The 14,145-nt window shown below is 50.7% G+C and overlaps 1 protein-coding gene across 1 annotated transcript; it reads left to right on the forward strand.

The window, feature by feature from the left end:
* Positions 1-8,676: 8,676 nt before the first annotated feature.
* POU4F1 (POU class 4 homeobox 1) lies at positions 8,677-10,999 on the forward strand. Its single transcript, XM_075742956.1, has 2 exons — positions 8,677-9,080; positions 9,953-10,999. Exons 1-2 carry the CDS (start codon positions 8,958-8,960, stop codon positions 10,997-10,999), a joined length of 1,170 nt encoding a protein of 389 aa, XP_075599071.1. The 5' UTR covers positions 8,677-8,957.
* Positions 11,000-14,145: the final 3,146 nt, after the last annotated feature.

Here is a 14,145-nt window from a genome sequence, read left to right on the forward strand (position 1 = left end):
ATTGTGGGGTTTGGGGGAGTGCATTTATGGGCTTAATTTTATACTCTAGTATACTTCTGATACACATGTAACTTTCAGTGATGGAAACATGAATACAACTGGTATCATACTTGACATCAAACTAGAATAAAGGAGAATGTTGGGGGGTTTTTCATGCTGTTTTCTAGTCCTTTGGACAGGAACACTGCTTATGGGCTTGCTCTTCAATATGGGTATTTTGACTTCACGTGTCACGCAATTTGAATGTATAGAAGAGCTGAGCCTATTGTTAGAAAAAATGCTGAAGATAAAGGTCATAAACTTCATGTCTTATTCTCAAGTGGGGACAGAGAGGCATTTCAGGCTTCTCACTTGGAACAGTTGTTGGACCATGTACATTGTCGCTTACAGCCTCCCAGCTCCGGGCTGGTAACTTCCTACGTTGTGACAAGAAAGTGGTTGCAATTATCTGTAATTACTTGATTTCCAAGCTCTCTCATACCCTCAGATCTCAGCTGCAGATACAGCGAGCAGATTGTGATTGTGTCCAGTGCTGTAAGTAGGAACATTTTGTGTGTCACAAGTTGTAAAGCTGAAACAGATCTGAATTCTTGTGTCTTAGTCTTGTTTTGTTTGGCTGGGGTTTGGTTTATTTTGGTGGTTGTTTTGGGAGTTTGTTTTGTTTAACTGAGTGCCTTTAAAACAACTACCACACTCTAAATTCCACATTTGATTTGGTTAATGTCGATTGTGTTCCTTTTGGCTTAAAGTTTGACAGAGTGGTACAATGTTGGAAATTTAAGCAGTATGTAATGAATGGGGTTTCTTCAGTTATAAATTTCTTGGCCATAGGTGGGGTTTCAGTTCTCCAGGCTGCGTTCTGTCAATGCTGCGCTTGCTTAATCCCTCGCTGCACTTACCATGTTCTCCGAATAAAAGGGCCTAAATGAGAGTCCATTATTAATTTTTATGGTAGTTATCTAGTTATGTAGTAATGTAGAACAGGAATATACAAGATCTAAAACTTACCTATTACAATTTTGATTAAGACAATAGACATTTCAAAGTGATGTAGAGATGAGATCTATGATGTCTAATAATATTTAATAGCTCATAAAATTTTTTACTTCATCTAATAATACTTACTGTACTAAATACCAGGTAACTTGCAGTGTTTGACACAGGAGAACACTCTCCAGGAGTACTGGTAAACACAGGAGAGATTGCTGCTGGCCTCAGTTCAGTGAAATCTGTTGAGTTATACCTAAGAGCAAGAATGCCAGGGTCAGATTTTCACTTCGTTGTAGGCTGTTTTACCTACACGCAGTCTGACTACTCCTCCTCCGTGATTCTGTGAGGGGCTCTTGAGAGCTCAGTTCTGCTTGGTGTTGCTTCCTCAGGTAACAGGCTGCTGGAATGGCTCTGCCTACCAGCACCAAATACTGACTTGGGCTGTGTTTGGCTTTTAATGTCCTTTATTGTCTTTTTGAAAAATCTTTAAAAAGGGGGCAAGGGGGACAATGCATAGTTTGTGTACACAATACAAGGTGTGCTAACTTGCATTTCCCTTCTTTCCCCCTTCTTCATTTCACAACTGTTTCCCTCACCAAATAATGCCATTTAAAGGCAGTTTAAATTAACTAAGTTTGCTCTGAATTCTTGTACAGCATCAAAGTCCTGTCTCTGACTTCCAGCAGCCACAGGCTTGAAAAACAGTCTTTATACACCTGTTCTGTACTGTGGTTACAGTAATATTTTGCAAACAGTGAAGCTGAAACTCCTTCCTTGCTGCTTTTGGCGTAGGACTGTCCCACCTGAATAGACTGAGGCTTCTCCTCCCATCCCAGGTTTGGATGAGAGAAAAAAGCACCTCCAAGGTGATTTGATGTGAGGTTCATGGTTATTCCAAGGATTGCCTGCAGTCAAAGGTGATAAGCAATCTTCTCTGGCTACTAATCCAGGTCTGGCCCTTCCTGCGCCTTGGCCCCTTGCCGCAGTCCCGTACCGCTGTGACAAGCCACCAGCTTGTCAGGCCTGGCCTAAAGGGGTGCCCTGTCTGTCCTGCCTTCGTGGCCCAACATTGAGCTATTGCCTCAGCGTGCCTTAGCTCTAACTGGAAGAGCCGTCTTCATTAGCTGAAGGATGGAGAGAAAAGCACAGCTGGCATGAGGGAAAGCCTGCGTGTGCTTTGGTAGTCGTGAATGTAGTGGGAGCTAGCAGGGGAAGATGAAAGTGGGCTGAAAAACAAATGAAGTTTTAGTATTCCTGATTTTTTTCAGCTTTTCTTGGTAGAAAGCACGGCCTCCTTTCTAATGCTCTTAAGTGGCTATGTGAGTGCTGTCTGCTGTTTTTCAGGGAAGCCAGACGGACACTGTCAAAATACATCAGACGACTACTATTTGCGCCTGATGCTCATCAGCCAGGTCATCTGGTGCCGGTTTCAAGCCGGCAAAATGTGCCGGGGAAGCCTGGGGACCGGGCACGGATGAGAGAGGTCCCTGTCCCTTTCCCGGGTCACTGTCCCCTTGAAGCACGCCTGAGGGCTGGGGGTCGAGGCCGGAGCATCGGGGACCAGCCGCAGGGCTGGGCGGCTTCGCGGCGATCCGGACCTCACTGAAAACCTTGTCAGCGATGATGTTTTCCCGGGTGATTTCGAGCTGGCTTCAAATTTGAGGGGAGAGAAGTGTTCGCACTGCCTCCCAGCCTCTGGCAGGACGGCGGCGCGGAGTCCTTATTCCCCGCCCGGCGGGTGGCGAGGGGATGCGCCTGTCCCCATCACCCCCCCGCCCGGGGCTCGGCGGCACCCGCCTCCACCTGCTCGGCGAGGATGCAGTTAATTAACCGGGCCGGGAACCACCGCCAGCCCATCCGACCCCAGCTACCCAAAAAAGGCCGAGGGAGGCCGGATTTCGCCCCCCCCCCCCCCCCCCCCGCCGGCCGCAGGCTCAGTCCTCCCGCCGGCACTGCCCTTCCCCACGCAAACACTCCTCGGGGTTTTTTTTTTTTTTTCTCTTTTTTTTTTTTTTTCCTTCACTGTTAACAAAACCTGGTGATTAAGACGCGAAACTAACAAAGAGTTTTTCTTCCACCTTAACCTTGCACACAATCCTTTAACAAATTAATTAATCCTAATGAATTAACACTTCATTTATTTAAACGCGCTACAGTTCATGAATTAAATTTTCATGCAGTGATTAAAGGCTGTTAAAATATGCATGATTTCGTTAAAATTTTATAATAAATCAGGGCAATGTGTTACATGACAAGGCAACTACTTCCCAGCCCCTCGGAAGGTGCTTTGATTCGCGCGGGGGGGGGGGTGAGGAGCCGAGCGCTCCGCTCCCAGTTTTGGCAGCCGAGCGCATCCCGGAGCGCGGTGAGACTCGGCTGACGACCCCCTGCCCCCTCTGAGCCCCTCTCCGGGTCTTTCGGAGAGAAGGACGAGAGCGGTTTATCGGCTACCCCGTCGCGAAATAACGTCCTGGGAGCGGGAGTGACCGTGGGCGCGGGTGAAAACCACACACCGGTTTACCCACTGAGCCGGTGTGGAAAGCGAACGTGGTATGGGAGGTGTTTTGCTGGAGGGGCTTCTCGATGTGTTTTTGAATTCCTCCGCATCACTTAAAGAGCGAGAAACTTTACTAGCAACAGGACCTGCAGTGTTTTCCAGCGGACCTCTGCCTGGCTCCTCCGGTCTCCTTACTTTCCCGAAAGGGGGGGGACGTTGTGAACTACCTGGGGACTTAAATCACCATCGAGCGTTTCAATTTTTAATATGACAACATTCTACACTTTGGCTGCAAAAGCAATTATTGCGGCTTGTACATCAGTAATTAGCAGGTCTTTGCTGATGTAAGGAAAGTCCTCGTTGGGACATGGAAATACTTTTTGTGCATTCACCCAAAGGGTTGGTTGGGGTTTGTTGGTTTTGTGTTTTGTTTTTTTTTTTCTTCTGAAGGTTGATTTTTATCATCTAAAGGGAAAATAGCTTTTACACTAAATGGGATATTGACTTTCTGTGAACTTCGCCAAATAACACATGTACTGTAGGTTTCCTCTCAGTGCTTTCACTGACACTCAGGGTAGGACAAATACTGCTACTCAAAAAAATGTAAAGCTAACGTTTCGTGACTTAAAAATATACAGAAGGTTTAGAGTGAGCGGTTCTATAAGCTCCACGTTACCTTTTTTTTAAGTCGGGATATATAGCAAACTATGATCAGACGTTAATACTTAATATCCCAAGCTTTAGTATATTCATCTTTGGGGAATCCTAAAAAAGAGAAATCAAATACAATGGGTTACAGTAATTAATTTGTAAATCGTTTCACTGTGGGAATAAGGGGTTACTTTATTACTTTCTCGAGATAGGCAGTTCAGTCAATTAAGGAGATCTGCCTATTTCTTGCATCTGAAGCTGGAGAAAGCTACAGGAGACAAGTAAATGCGTTATATATATATATATGCCTCCGTCGCTTTATTGAGCATCTTGGGCCATAAAAGTAGGGCTACAGCATGGTCGTATCTCCAACGAACTCGCGCCTCAAAGCCTGCGAGTTTATTGCCATCAGTATTCATGAGGCCGGACGTATCCACGAGGAATAGAAATAACAGCGAACATTAAGATAAAATCTATTACCAGGCCCGTGCGATGCTGAGCCTGGCTCAAGCCATCTTCCCGGGGAGCCGGCTGTGTGTGGCGGGGAGAGGGGGGGCTGCCGGGGGCTGCTGACAAGGAGGGGTGGTCCCCGGCAAGCCCTGGGGGGACACACCGCACCCTCCACACACACACACACACCCCCCCTCCGGGCAGCAGCCCAAGAGCTCGGTGGGGCAGGGGGAGCAGAGGGGGCTGCGGCCCGGAGACCGGCTGCAGCACCGCAGCGGGCGATACGGTCGGGGCAGCGTCAGGAGGGGCTGCAATTTTAAGCGTTGCTTTAAAGGTTAGAGCTTCCCCTTAAAATAAATAAATAAATAATGTCCCAAAGACTGCGAAGGAAAGTTTTTTTTTTTTTTCTCTTGGTCTTGATAAGCGACAGACCAAACAGTCCCTGAGAAAAATCCTCTCCTCCCAGTGGCGTCTACCCTCTCCTCTCGGCACCTCTGAAAGATCAGAGAGAGGGAAAAGTTGGCTGCGACTCCCTACCGCAGCTTCTGCCGCCGGGGGCAGCAGGGGGGACCAGGCGGGAGCCGGCAGCCGCCGCCCCGGGAGCCGCCAGCAGCCCGACGCCTCCCCGGGGTCCGGAGGCTGTTGCCCCCCCGCACCGCATACAGTCACCCCAGGCCCTCGGGCTCCCGCCGTGATCGCGCCCCGGGCGATTTTAATGAAGAAGCGAGGAGCAACCTGCCAGGGGGTGTCTCTCCAGCCGGGAGGGACTACTTCACCCCCTATTTGCCAGACCGAGGAGAATCCAGCAAGATGCACATCGCAAGCTGCAGAGACAACGTGTCCACCCCTATCCCTGCCTCCAGAAGACACAGGGAAGGTGGGACAGAAGGTCCTTAGAACATCTGGAGGTCTTCGCCTCCTCAATTTACAGCTGGCGCTCGGGGCGGAGTTGGGAGAGTGGCTGAATTTTCTACCTTTCTGGCCGAAAAAATAAGCACGTGAACAGAAGGAGTCGTTTTAAAAGTACTGGAGGGGGTCGATGTTCCTCCGGCCAAGGTGAAGGTCTGGCCCAGCAGCGCCTGCCCGAGCTGCCTGTCCCCTCTGCCGCCGGTGCGGTGGGGTCGGGGCTGCCTCGCTGCCCGTGCTGCTGCTGCGGGCAGGGCCGGGGCCCGAGCTGCCTGCACTCCTGTAGACGTGCCCCAGCCCCTGCCAGCCCAGAAGTTAGAGTCCCCCGGCCGCAGAGGCGAAACAAGGCCGGCCGTATGTGGGGAGGAAGGCAGGTCATCGCTTAGCCTGGACATCCACCCACCCCCCCCACGCCCGGTGGCCTCTGTCGCCGCTTGCACATTTTCCCTTGCTCTCAGCGTTTCCCTTAGGGAAACCTGATGAACTTGGCCTGACAGCGTCCTGGCGAGCCGGGGCCGCGCAGAGACACGCAGTCCAACATCCACGCATCCCAGGCGAAGCAGTCAGAGCTGCCATCCCACGTCTTCCTCCACTGGGCGAGGAAGTCGAGCCCAGCTTTCCGCCTCCCTCCCCCGCCGGGATCAGCCAAGGAGCCCCGCCGTGTGTGCCGCAGGCTGGCTTGCCGCCGCTGCCAGGGAAAGGCAGGCTGCTCGGGCCTTTCTCCTGGAGCCGGTCGCTTCTGAGCAACTTGGCGAAAAGCAGTGGTGTCTCCCACTTTCCTCTTCCTCTCCATCCCTTCCCCAGGAGGCTTTCTCTGTTTACAAGGCATGGTAGTTTAGAAATAGCTAGAATAAGTCATCTGACTTTAAAAAAAAAAAAAAAAAAAAAAGGAAGGAAGGAAAGAAAGAAATCCACATGAAGTCTGATTTGGCTATTCTGATGCAATGATTTCGATAAATAAGGAGAGCTCAACCCCTCTTCAGACCAGTGTCTTTGAGTTTCAAGTTCAGCCCCCTCAGAGATGAAGTCGCATTCCGCCACCCCAGGGGACGAGGTAATGGATGGAGACCTGGCTCCCTTTCGCACAAGTAATTGGCAGTCGTTCCCTCCTTCCTCCCGGACTGGATGGGGAGCTGGGGAGGGCTTGTGAAGACAAATGTGGACTTTACCCGAGGTTGTGGTGTCTGCTGTGCGTGCTTGCGTGTGTGCGTGCCCTTTCGGCTGTGTTTATGCGCATAAATAAAAGGCGTTCAGGAGGACCAGAGCAATTCCGATGCACTCCGAGGCTGTCACGTCCCTGACCCAAACACCCGCTGCCTCTCCCTGCTGCCTGCCTGCCTGCCTGCCTGCCTGCAGCCCTGCTGAAACAAACCCCGTAACATCTGGTCGGTGACCGAGCGACGGCTCCAGCGTGTCCCAGGGGACAGGATTCACCGGGGGGGTCGTTCCCTAGGGATTCACACTAATCCCACAGGCACATTAGCAGATTCACTCCTTCGACAGTTTTGCCTCCAACTTCATAAGCAGCTAAAAGAAAAAAGAATCTGCTCTAAAACGGGACAGTAACCCCAAATCACTCATAAAAACAACCGTGCGTTATTAACCCTAATGCTCACTCCTTAACCTTTTCGTTCAAATACAAAAGTATTCACAGAATAAACCACAGAAAAGAGAGAAAGAAGAGAGAAAAGACAGAAAGACAGAAAGACAGAAAGAAAGAAAGAAAGAAAGAAAGAAAGAAAGAAAGAAAGAAAGAAAGAAAGAAAGAAAGAAAGAAAGAAAGAAAGAAAGAAAGAAAGAAAGAAAGAAAAGAAAAGAAAAGAGGAATGAAAGAAAAAGAATTAATCTTCTCCCCAGATTACTTGTTCTTTTTTTCCCCCAGGCTGCATAAGATGTAACCGACTCGTTTCTTGCATAAAAAGTACCTGGCTAGCAAGAGAAAGAGAGAAAAAGGGGGAAAGGACAAAAAGTCAGAGAGACAGCAAGAGAGGAAGAGAGAGACAGAGAGACGGACAGAGAGAGAAAGAGAGAAAGAGAGGAGGAGAGGAAGAAAAAAAGAAAGAAAAGAAAGAAAAGAAAGAAAAGAAAAGAAAGAGAGGAAGAAAGAGAGGAAGAAAGAGAGAAAGAGAAAGAAAGAAAGAAAGAAAGAAAGAAAGAAAGAAAGAAAGAAAGAAAGAAAGAAAGAAAGAAAGAAAGAAAGAAAGAAAGAAAGAAAGAAAGAAAGAAAGAAAGAAAGAAAGAAAGAAAGAAAGAAAGAAAGAAAGAAAGAAAGAAAGAAAGAAAGAAAGAAAGAAGGAAAGAAAGAAAGAAAGAAAAAGAAAAAAAATCTGTTTGCGATTGTCTTCTGCTTCAAACCACACCAGTGAAACTTGGGTTTTCCCACGGCGGGGAGCGAGGGCTGGGTAGCCAGGAGGAAATGCCCGATTTCACCTCAGCGGCGTTCCCCGTGCAAAGCACACGCTCCTCGTGGGCGAAGCGGCTGCCACCAGCGGTGCCTACACCGTAATATTTGCGGCAAAACTACACGGGATGGGGGCAAATGAAGTTACATGGAAATCGATAGCCTCCGAGTGCTTCAAACAAATGTCTGCCACCGCGGTGTTTCTCAAGGAGCCCATTTACGATTCTGGAAAGTAGCGGGGTGCGGCTGGAGGACGCCCCTTTCCGCCGTGAGGGTCCTCGGCCTCGGCAGGGCCACGCACCTTTATGTTTCGGTGCCGAGGGTTGGGCCGGTTCCTACCGCCGCTCCGAGGGCAGGGAAGGGGCTCCCGCACCCCGGCCGGCCCCGCCCCGGGGGCGCCCGCCGGCTCCGCGCCCCGCCGCCCATCCCCGCCCCGTCGGGGCGCCCCGGAACGCGCCGGCGGCCGCGCAGCGCGCACGTGTGGCAGCCACAGGTGCCACAGCCGCACGGTGCTCGGCGTCGCTCGCTATAAGACCGGCCCCGCCGCCGCCGCCCCGGCGAGACGGGCGAGGGCTGCGGGAGATGCAACAAGGCGCGGGGAGGCAGGGACCGGGGGCGGCGGGAGGAAAAGGAGGAGGAGGAGGAGGAGGAGGAGGAGGAGGAGGAAAAGGAGGAGGAGGAGGAAGGGGGGGAGACAGCTGATGCCTGTCAAAGCCGGAGCCGCCGCGCTCTCGCGAGAGCCCGCCCGGCGGTAGCCACGGGATGCGGGGCTCAGGTGCGGGCAGAGCGCAGCGCAGCGCGCCCGGCGCCGGGCAGCGGCAGGCAGAGGAGTGAGACGGCGGGGGCCGGAGGGAGCCTCGCCGCCCGCTCACCCACCTACCCCAGCCCCGGCCACCGCGGCGGCGGCGGCGGGGGCAGGGTCCGCTGCGGCACCGCCGCCACCGGCTCCGCCACCGCCACCCGCCGCCGTCCGCGGCTTCCCCCGGCGGGAGTAGAGCGCCCGGAGAGCACTTTCCCCCCGACTTTAGGAGTGTTTGTGGATTTACATGCCAAGCCTTCAAGATGATGTCCATGAACAGCAAACAGCCGCATTTTGCCATGCATCCCACCCTACCTGAGCACAAATACCCCTCTCTACACTCCAGCTCGGAAGCAATAAGAAGAGCATGTCTACCAACTCCACCGGTAAGGGACAGGCAGCTGCAGCTCTCTTCTCTTTTTCTTTCTCTCTCTCTTACACACACGCACACACTCTTTCTTTCTCTCTCTCTCCCTTTTCTGTATACTGCATGTATGTGTATGTGCATTAATAAAAAAACCGCTGCGAGGCACATTTTGACAAGCGGCGCTTAATGTTTTTTTCATGTCTTCCTCTGCAATCATCTGAGCGCCTGTGATCTTTTTTGAAAGCGGTGTTCACACGAGTCTCCGACTTCATCCACTTTCTGTATTAATTTTTATGACTCGGCCTCAGAAAAGGAATGCGCTTTATGTGCTCTTGTGTTTGACACAATTCCCCAGCTGAGAGTTACAGATCCATTTCTTCTCCTCCTTTCTCTTCTTCTTTCGTTCCTATTTTTTTTTTTTTAATTTATTTGTTCCCTTTACGCCCTCGTCCTCTCTTTTTCGGATTCCCTCCCCGGCTTCCTGCCCTTTCTACCCTTCGCTTCTTCTTTTCCTCTTCCCCCACCCCCCACGTCCTCGCTTTCCCCCCTATTATTCTACCCCATCTCCTATTTCTCCTCACTTCCCTGTGCTCTCTCCCGCTTCTCGCATTCACTTGGCTCGCCCCACACACCCCCCCCCTTCATACGCGCATACTGCTGCCGGCTCCCCCCGCACGGTCACCCCAACTTTGTCCACCTTTCTCTCCCCTCCCTGGCTCCCCTCCCTCGACTTTCCCCCCCCCCCCTCCTTCCCCACGGCGCTCCCGCAACCCCACGCTTCCTCCCCACCGTCCCCTTCCCTCTCCGCGCTTTGCCCCCTCTCTGCCCTCCTCCCCGGCGCCCCCCTGCCCTCCTCTCCCCGCACCCCGCTCTGTTTTGTGTCCCTTGCAGCTGCAGAGCAATATCTTCGCCAGCCTCGATGAGACCTTGCTGGCGCGGGCCGAGGCTCTGGCCGCCGTCGACATCGCCGTCTCGCAGGGCAAGAGCCACCCCTTCAAGCCGGACGCCACCTACCACACCATGAACAGCGTGCCCTGCACCTCCACCTCCACGGTGCCCCTGGCGCACCACCACCACCACCATCACCACCACCACCAGGCGCTGGAGCCCGGCGACCTCCTCGACCACATCACCTCCCCCTCCCTGGCCCTCATGCCCGGCGGAGGCGGCGGCGGAGGCGGCGGCGGCGGCCACGACGGGGCGGGCGGCGGCGGCGGCGGGGCCGGCGGCGGCGGGGGCGGCGGCGGCGGCGGCGGGGGCGGCGGCGGCCTCATCTCCACCTCGGCCCACCCGCACTCGCACATGCACGGCCTGGGCCACCTCTCGCACCCGGCCGCCATGAACATGCCGTCGGGGCTGCCGCACCCGGGGCTGGTGGCCGCGCACCACGGGGCCGCGGGGCAGGTGGCCTCGGCGGCGGCGGTGGTGGGGGCGGCCGGCTTGGCCTCCATCTGCGACTCGGACACGGACCCGCGGGAGCTGGAGGCCTTCGCCGAGCGCTTCAAGCAGCGCCGCATCAAGCTGGGGGTGACCCAGGCCGACGTGGGCTCGGCGTTGGCCAACCTGAAGATCCCGGGGGTGGGCTCCCTCAGCCAGAGCACCATCTGCCGCTTCGAGTCCCTCACCCTCTCCCACAACAACATGATCGCCCTCAAACCCATCCTGCAGGCCTGGCTGGAGGAGGCCGAGGGCGCCCAGCGGGAAAAAATGAACAAGCCCGAGCTCTTCAACGGGGGCGAGAAGAAGCGCAAGCGGACTTCCATCGCCGCCCCGGAGAAGCGCTCCCTGGAGGCTTACTTCGCCGTCCAGCCCCGGCCCTCCTCCGAGAAGATCGCCGCCATCGCCGAGAAATTGGACCTCAAAAAGAACGTGGTGCGGGTTTGGTTTTGCAACCAGAGACAGAAGCAGAAACGGATGAAATTTTCCGCCACCTACTAGGGGCGGGCGGGAGGGGCGACCCTGGCACCGGGGGGGCACCGGGGAGGGGGGGCCGGGCCGGGGCCGCGGGGGGCGCCCACCCACCGCCGCCGTCGCCCGAGACGCCGTGGGAAGCTCCTGGGGACCAAGGGACGATGTAGAAATTAAATGCGAACTACTCGATGAGCGGGGAGAGGGGACGTGCGGGGGGGGGGGGGGGGGGTTGCGCTATCAATTATTAAAACAAAAAGACACCGGGACACCAACGAGAAGAAAGAGGAGAGAGAGGAGGTAAAAACGCTCTAGAAACCCGTGGGGGTAATTTCTGCGGCCCCATTGCCCCTTTGCCCCCTCTCCCACACACCCTCTCCGACAGAAAGCGGGAGAAAGAGCAACTTAAAGCGTAAACACACACAGACACACACCAATAAATACCGTGACAGCAACAATCACAAACCGAGAAACCTAAATCACAACTTTCCGAAGAAAAACAAAACCGACCAACACACCCGGAAGGCGAAACTGTCGGTGATGATGCTACGCTTGGTTTGGGTCTCTTTTCATTACTTTCTGATTTTCTTTCTTTTCCCTGGCTTGGTAATGAATGAGGACGACGGTGGTTTGGTGTCGGGGGTCTTTTTCTTAAGCTGGTTTGGATTTGGATTGTTTTGTTTTATTTTGGTGGGTTGTTTGTTTTGTTGTTTTTTTTTTTTTTTTGTGGTTTTCTTTTTTTTGTTTGTTTGTTTGGTTTTGTTTTTGTTTTTTCCTCGAATGTGGTTTTTCGCGAGGCTTTGGCGATGGGTCTTGTCTGTGCTGGGGGAGCGGTGCGAGCTGGGCCGGGTCGGGGCAGCCAGACCTCCCGAGACTCGGGAGCGGTTCTTTCCTATCCGCTGTTGCCTCAATAATCCTAGCTAGCTCAAGGAAAACAAACAAACAAGCAAAAAAGTTACTCCACAGCCCCTTTGTTTCTCTTCCGTCGCTTGCGTGGTTCGCGTTTCCATCTGTGTCTAAAGACAGGTCCCTGTCTCCGCAGAGATGTGTCTGGAGATAGATGCCAAACCTGCCAGAGCAGGGATGCTTTCCGAAAGAATATGTTCAGACTCATTAAGGCTCGTGGTTAACTATGTCCTCTCCCCTCCCTCCCCACCGCTCCCCACGCCACGGCCCCCGGCATCCCTACCAAATTTGCTGGATTTAAGTTAGCAGCGGGCTGCCGTGGGAAGAAGGTCCTGCCTTGGTTTTCTCCGAGGGCTAGGGGTTATTGCACCCGGTAGGCAAACGAAACCACCAGTGTAGGGTTTGAAATGACGTCTGTTTCTGAGGGGTCTGCATGTTGGGAACAAACACGCAACACCTCCCCCGCCCCCCTTATTTGGCTTAAAAGTCGTTTATTTACCGTTGTAAATAATAAACGGTAGGTAGAGGGTGGCTTTTTGGGGTGTGTATGTGGGGGGGGATCAATTTGCACTATCACAGTCTCCCGGATTGGAAGCGATTATGTTATTCCGTAATAACGATGTGGAACTATTACTAATAATAGCCAAGGTGCATTATATGTCTCGCGGTTTGTAAAAAAAAAAAAAAAAAAAAAAAGAAAAGAAAAGAAAAAGAAAAAAAGAGATCAGAGCTCGTTAAGCAAAAACTGCCAGCTACGTGCAGAAGCCATTGCTGGCTCTGACTGTTGCCGAACGACTGGTAAGACTTTCAAGAAACAAGGAATTTCGGAAAAGAAAATCCCCTCCCGTTTAAATCAAAACAAACAATAGACTGAAATTATGCATGACCTAAAAAAAAAAAAAAAAAAAAAAAAAAAAAAAAGAAAGGAAAAGAAAAGGCATAGAAAGATCCGTGATAAAGTCTTGATATTATTTATTTATTTATTTATCTATTTCTTTTATTATTATTGCTATTATTATTAATATTATTATTTTGTGTATCATTGTTTGCAGCGCAAACATTCTATGCATTTTGAAACTGAGCACTAAATAGACTAGCTTCTGGTAGAATCTTTTGTGGATGGTGTAATTTCACAGTTTAACTGCCTGTTTTCACCGAAAACACAAACATTCTTGTCACGTTCTTGTATTTAGATTTAAAAGAGGAAGAAAAAAAAAAAAAAAAGAGAAAAAAAAAAGAGAAGAAAGACGATTGTAAATATTTTCTTTAATGCACAAAAAAAAAAAAAAAAAAAAAAGGTTACAAACTGCAACCACGTGTGGATCCTGAAATGTTTCACTGAATAATCTACCTGTCCATGTATGTTTGCTGAGCTTTCTCCTTGGTTGTGTCTTTACTCTATTACTTTTATTTCTAACAGAAATATTTCTGTACACCAAAATACAACAGGGAGATGCGTCCCAGCATACTTACAAATAAAACAAACGTGAAAACAGAATAGTTATTATTATTATTATTGGGTGCATTTAAAAAAAAAAAAAAATATTTCCGAGACACGGCTGGTAAATTCAAGGTATGGCCGTTAGACGATAAGACTAATTCTACCAAAAAGAAAATAGTGAGAGATGTATTTTTCTGCTAAATCCAGAAATCATTACTTTGAGATAGCTCTTATGTGAAAATCGGTGCTCTGAATAAAATTAACTATATATTAGCTGCGTGTGTTTCTTGAAGTTTATTCTATAACTGCAGAATATAAATCAAAGTAAAATTTAAGAAGGACTTCTGAAGTATTTCTTTTCAGTTTGCTGGAAAGGATTATGCACCTACGAAATATGTATAAAGAAGAAAAGCTTGGGTGGTTTCAGGTTTATATGTTGTTCTGACTAGCCTAATTGCACTTAATTATGTAACAAGATACTTTATTTTTATTTTGGGTTAATAAATATGAAAATCCTAAACTGATCTCTCCTTATGTTGTAAATGCAATTGTTCATTAGGAACGTATAGGATGCCACCTACTGCTTCAAGTGATCAAAGAACCTCTTTCTATTTTCTGATGACCTGTGACTAGATCAGATGCCAAATGTAAAAAGTTACTGAATAGCTGGGATTATTTCTTCTGTAGACATATTTTAGCCAAATCTTTTTAATTTCGCCGGTAAATCTGTGAATCAAGACACGTGATGTTCAGAAAAGAATAATACGTTCAAAAAGCTGTGATTTTAAACAACTGTTGATGTTAAAAAATAAGCACTAAAGGTATTTTT

The sequence above is a fragment of the Balearica regulorum genome, chromosome 1, assembly GCF_011004875.1.
Source record: "Balearica regulorum gibbericeps isolate bBalReg1 chromosome 1, bBalReg1.pri, whole genome shotgun sequence".
Classification (NCBI taxonomy): Eukaryota; Metazoa; Chordata; class Aves; order Gruiformes; family Gruidae; genus Balearica; species Balearica regulorum.

Coding starts and splice junctions, on each gene's coding strand:
- POU4F1 (XM_075742956.1), top strand. CDS start 8,958: ATGATGTCCATGAACAGCAAACAGCCGCATTTTGCCATGCATCCCACC. Junction 9,081..9,952: donor CATGTCTACCAACTCCACCG/GTAAGGGACAGG, acceptor TGTCCCTTGCAG/CTGCAGAGCAATATCTTCGC.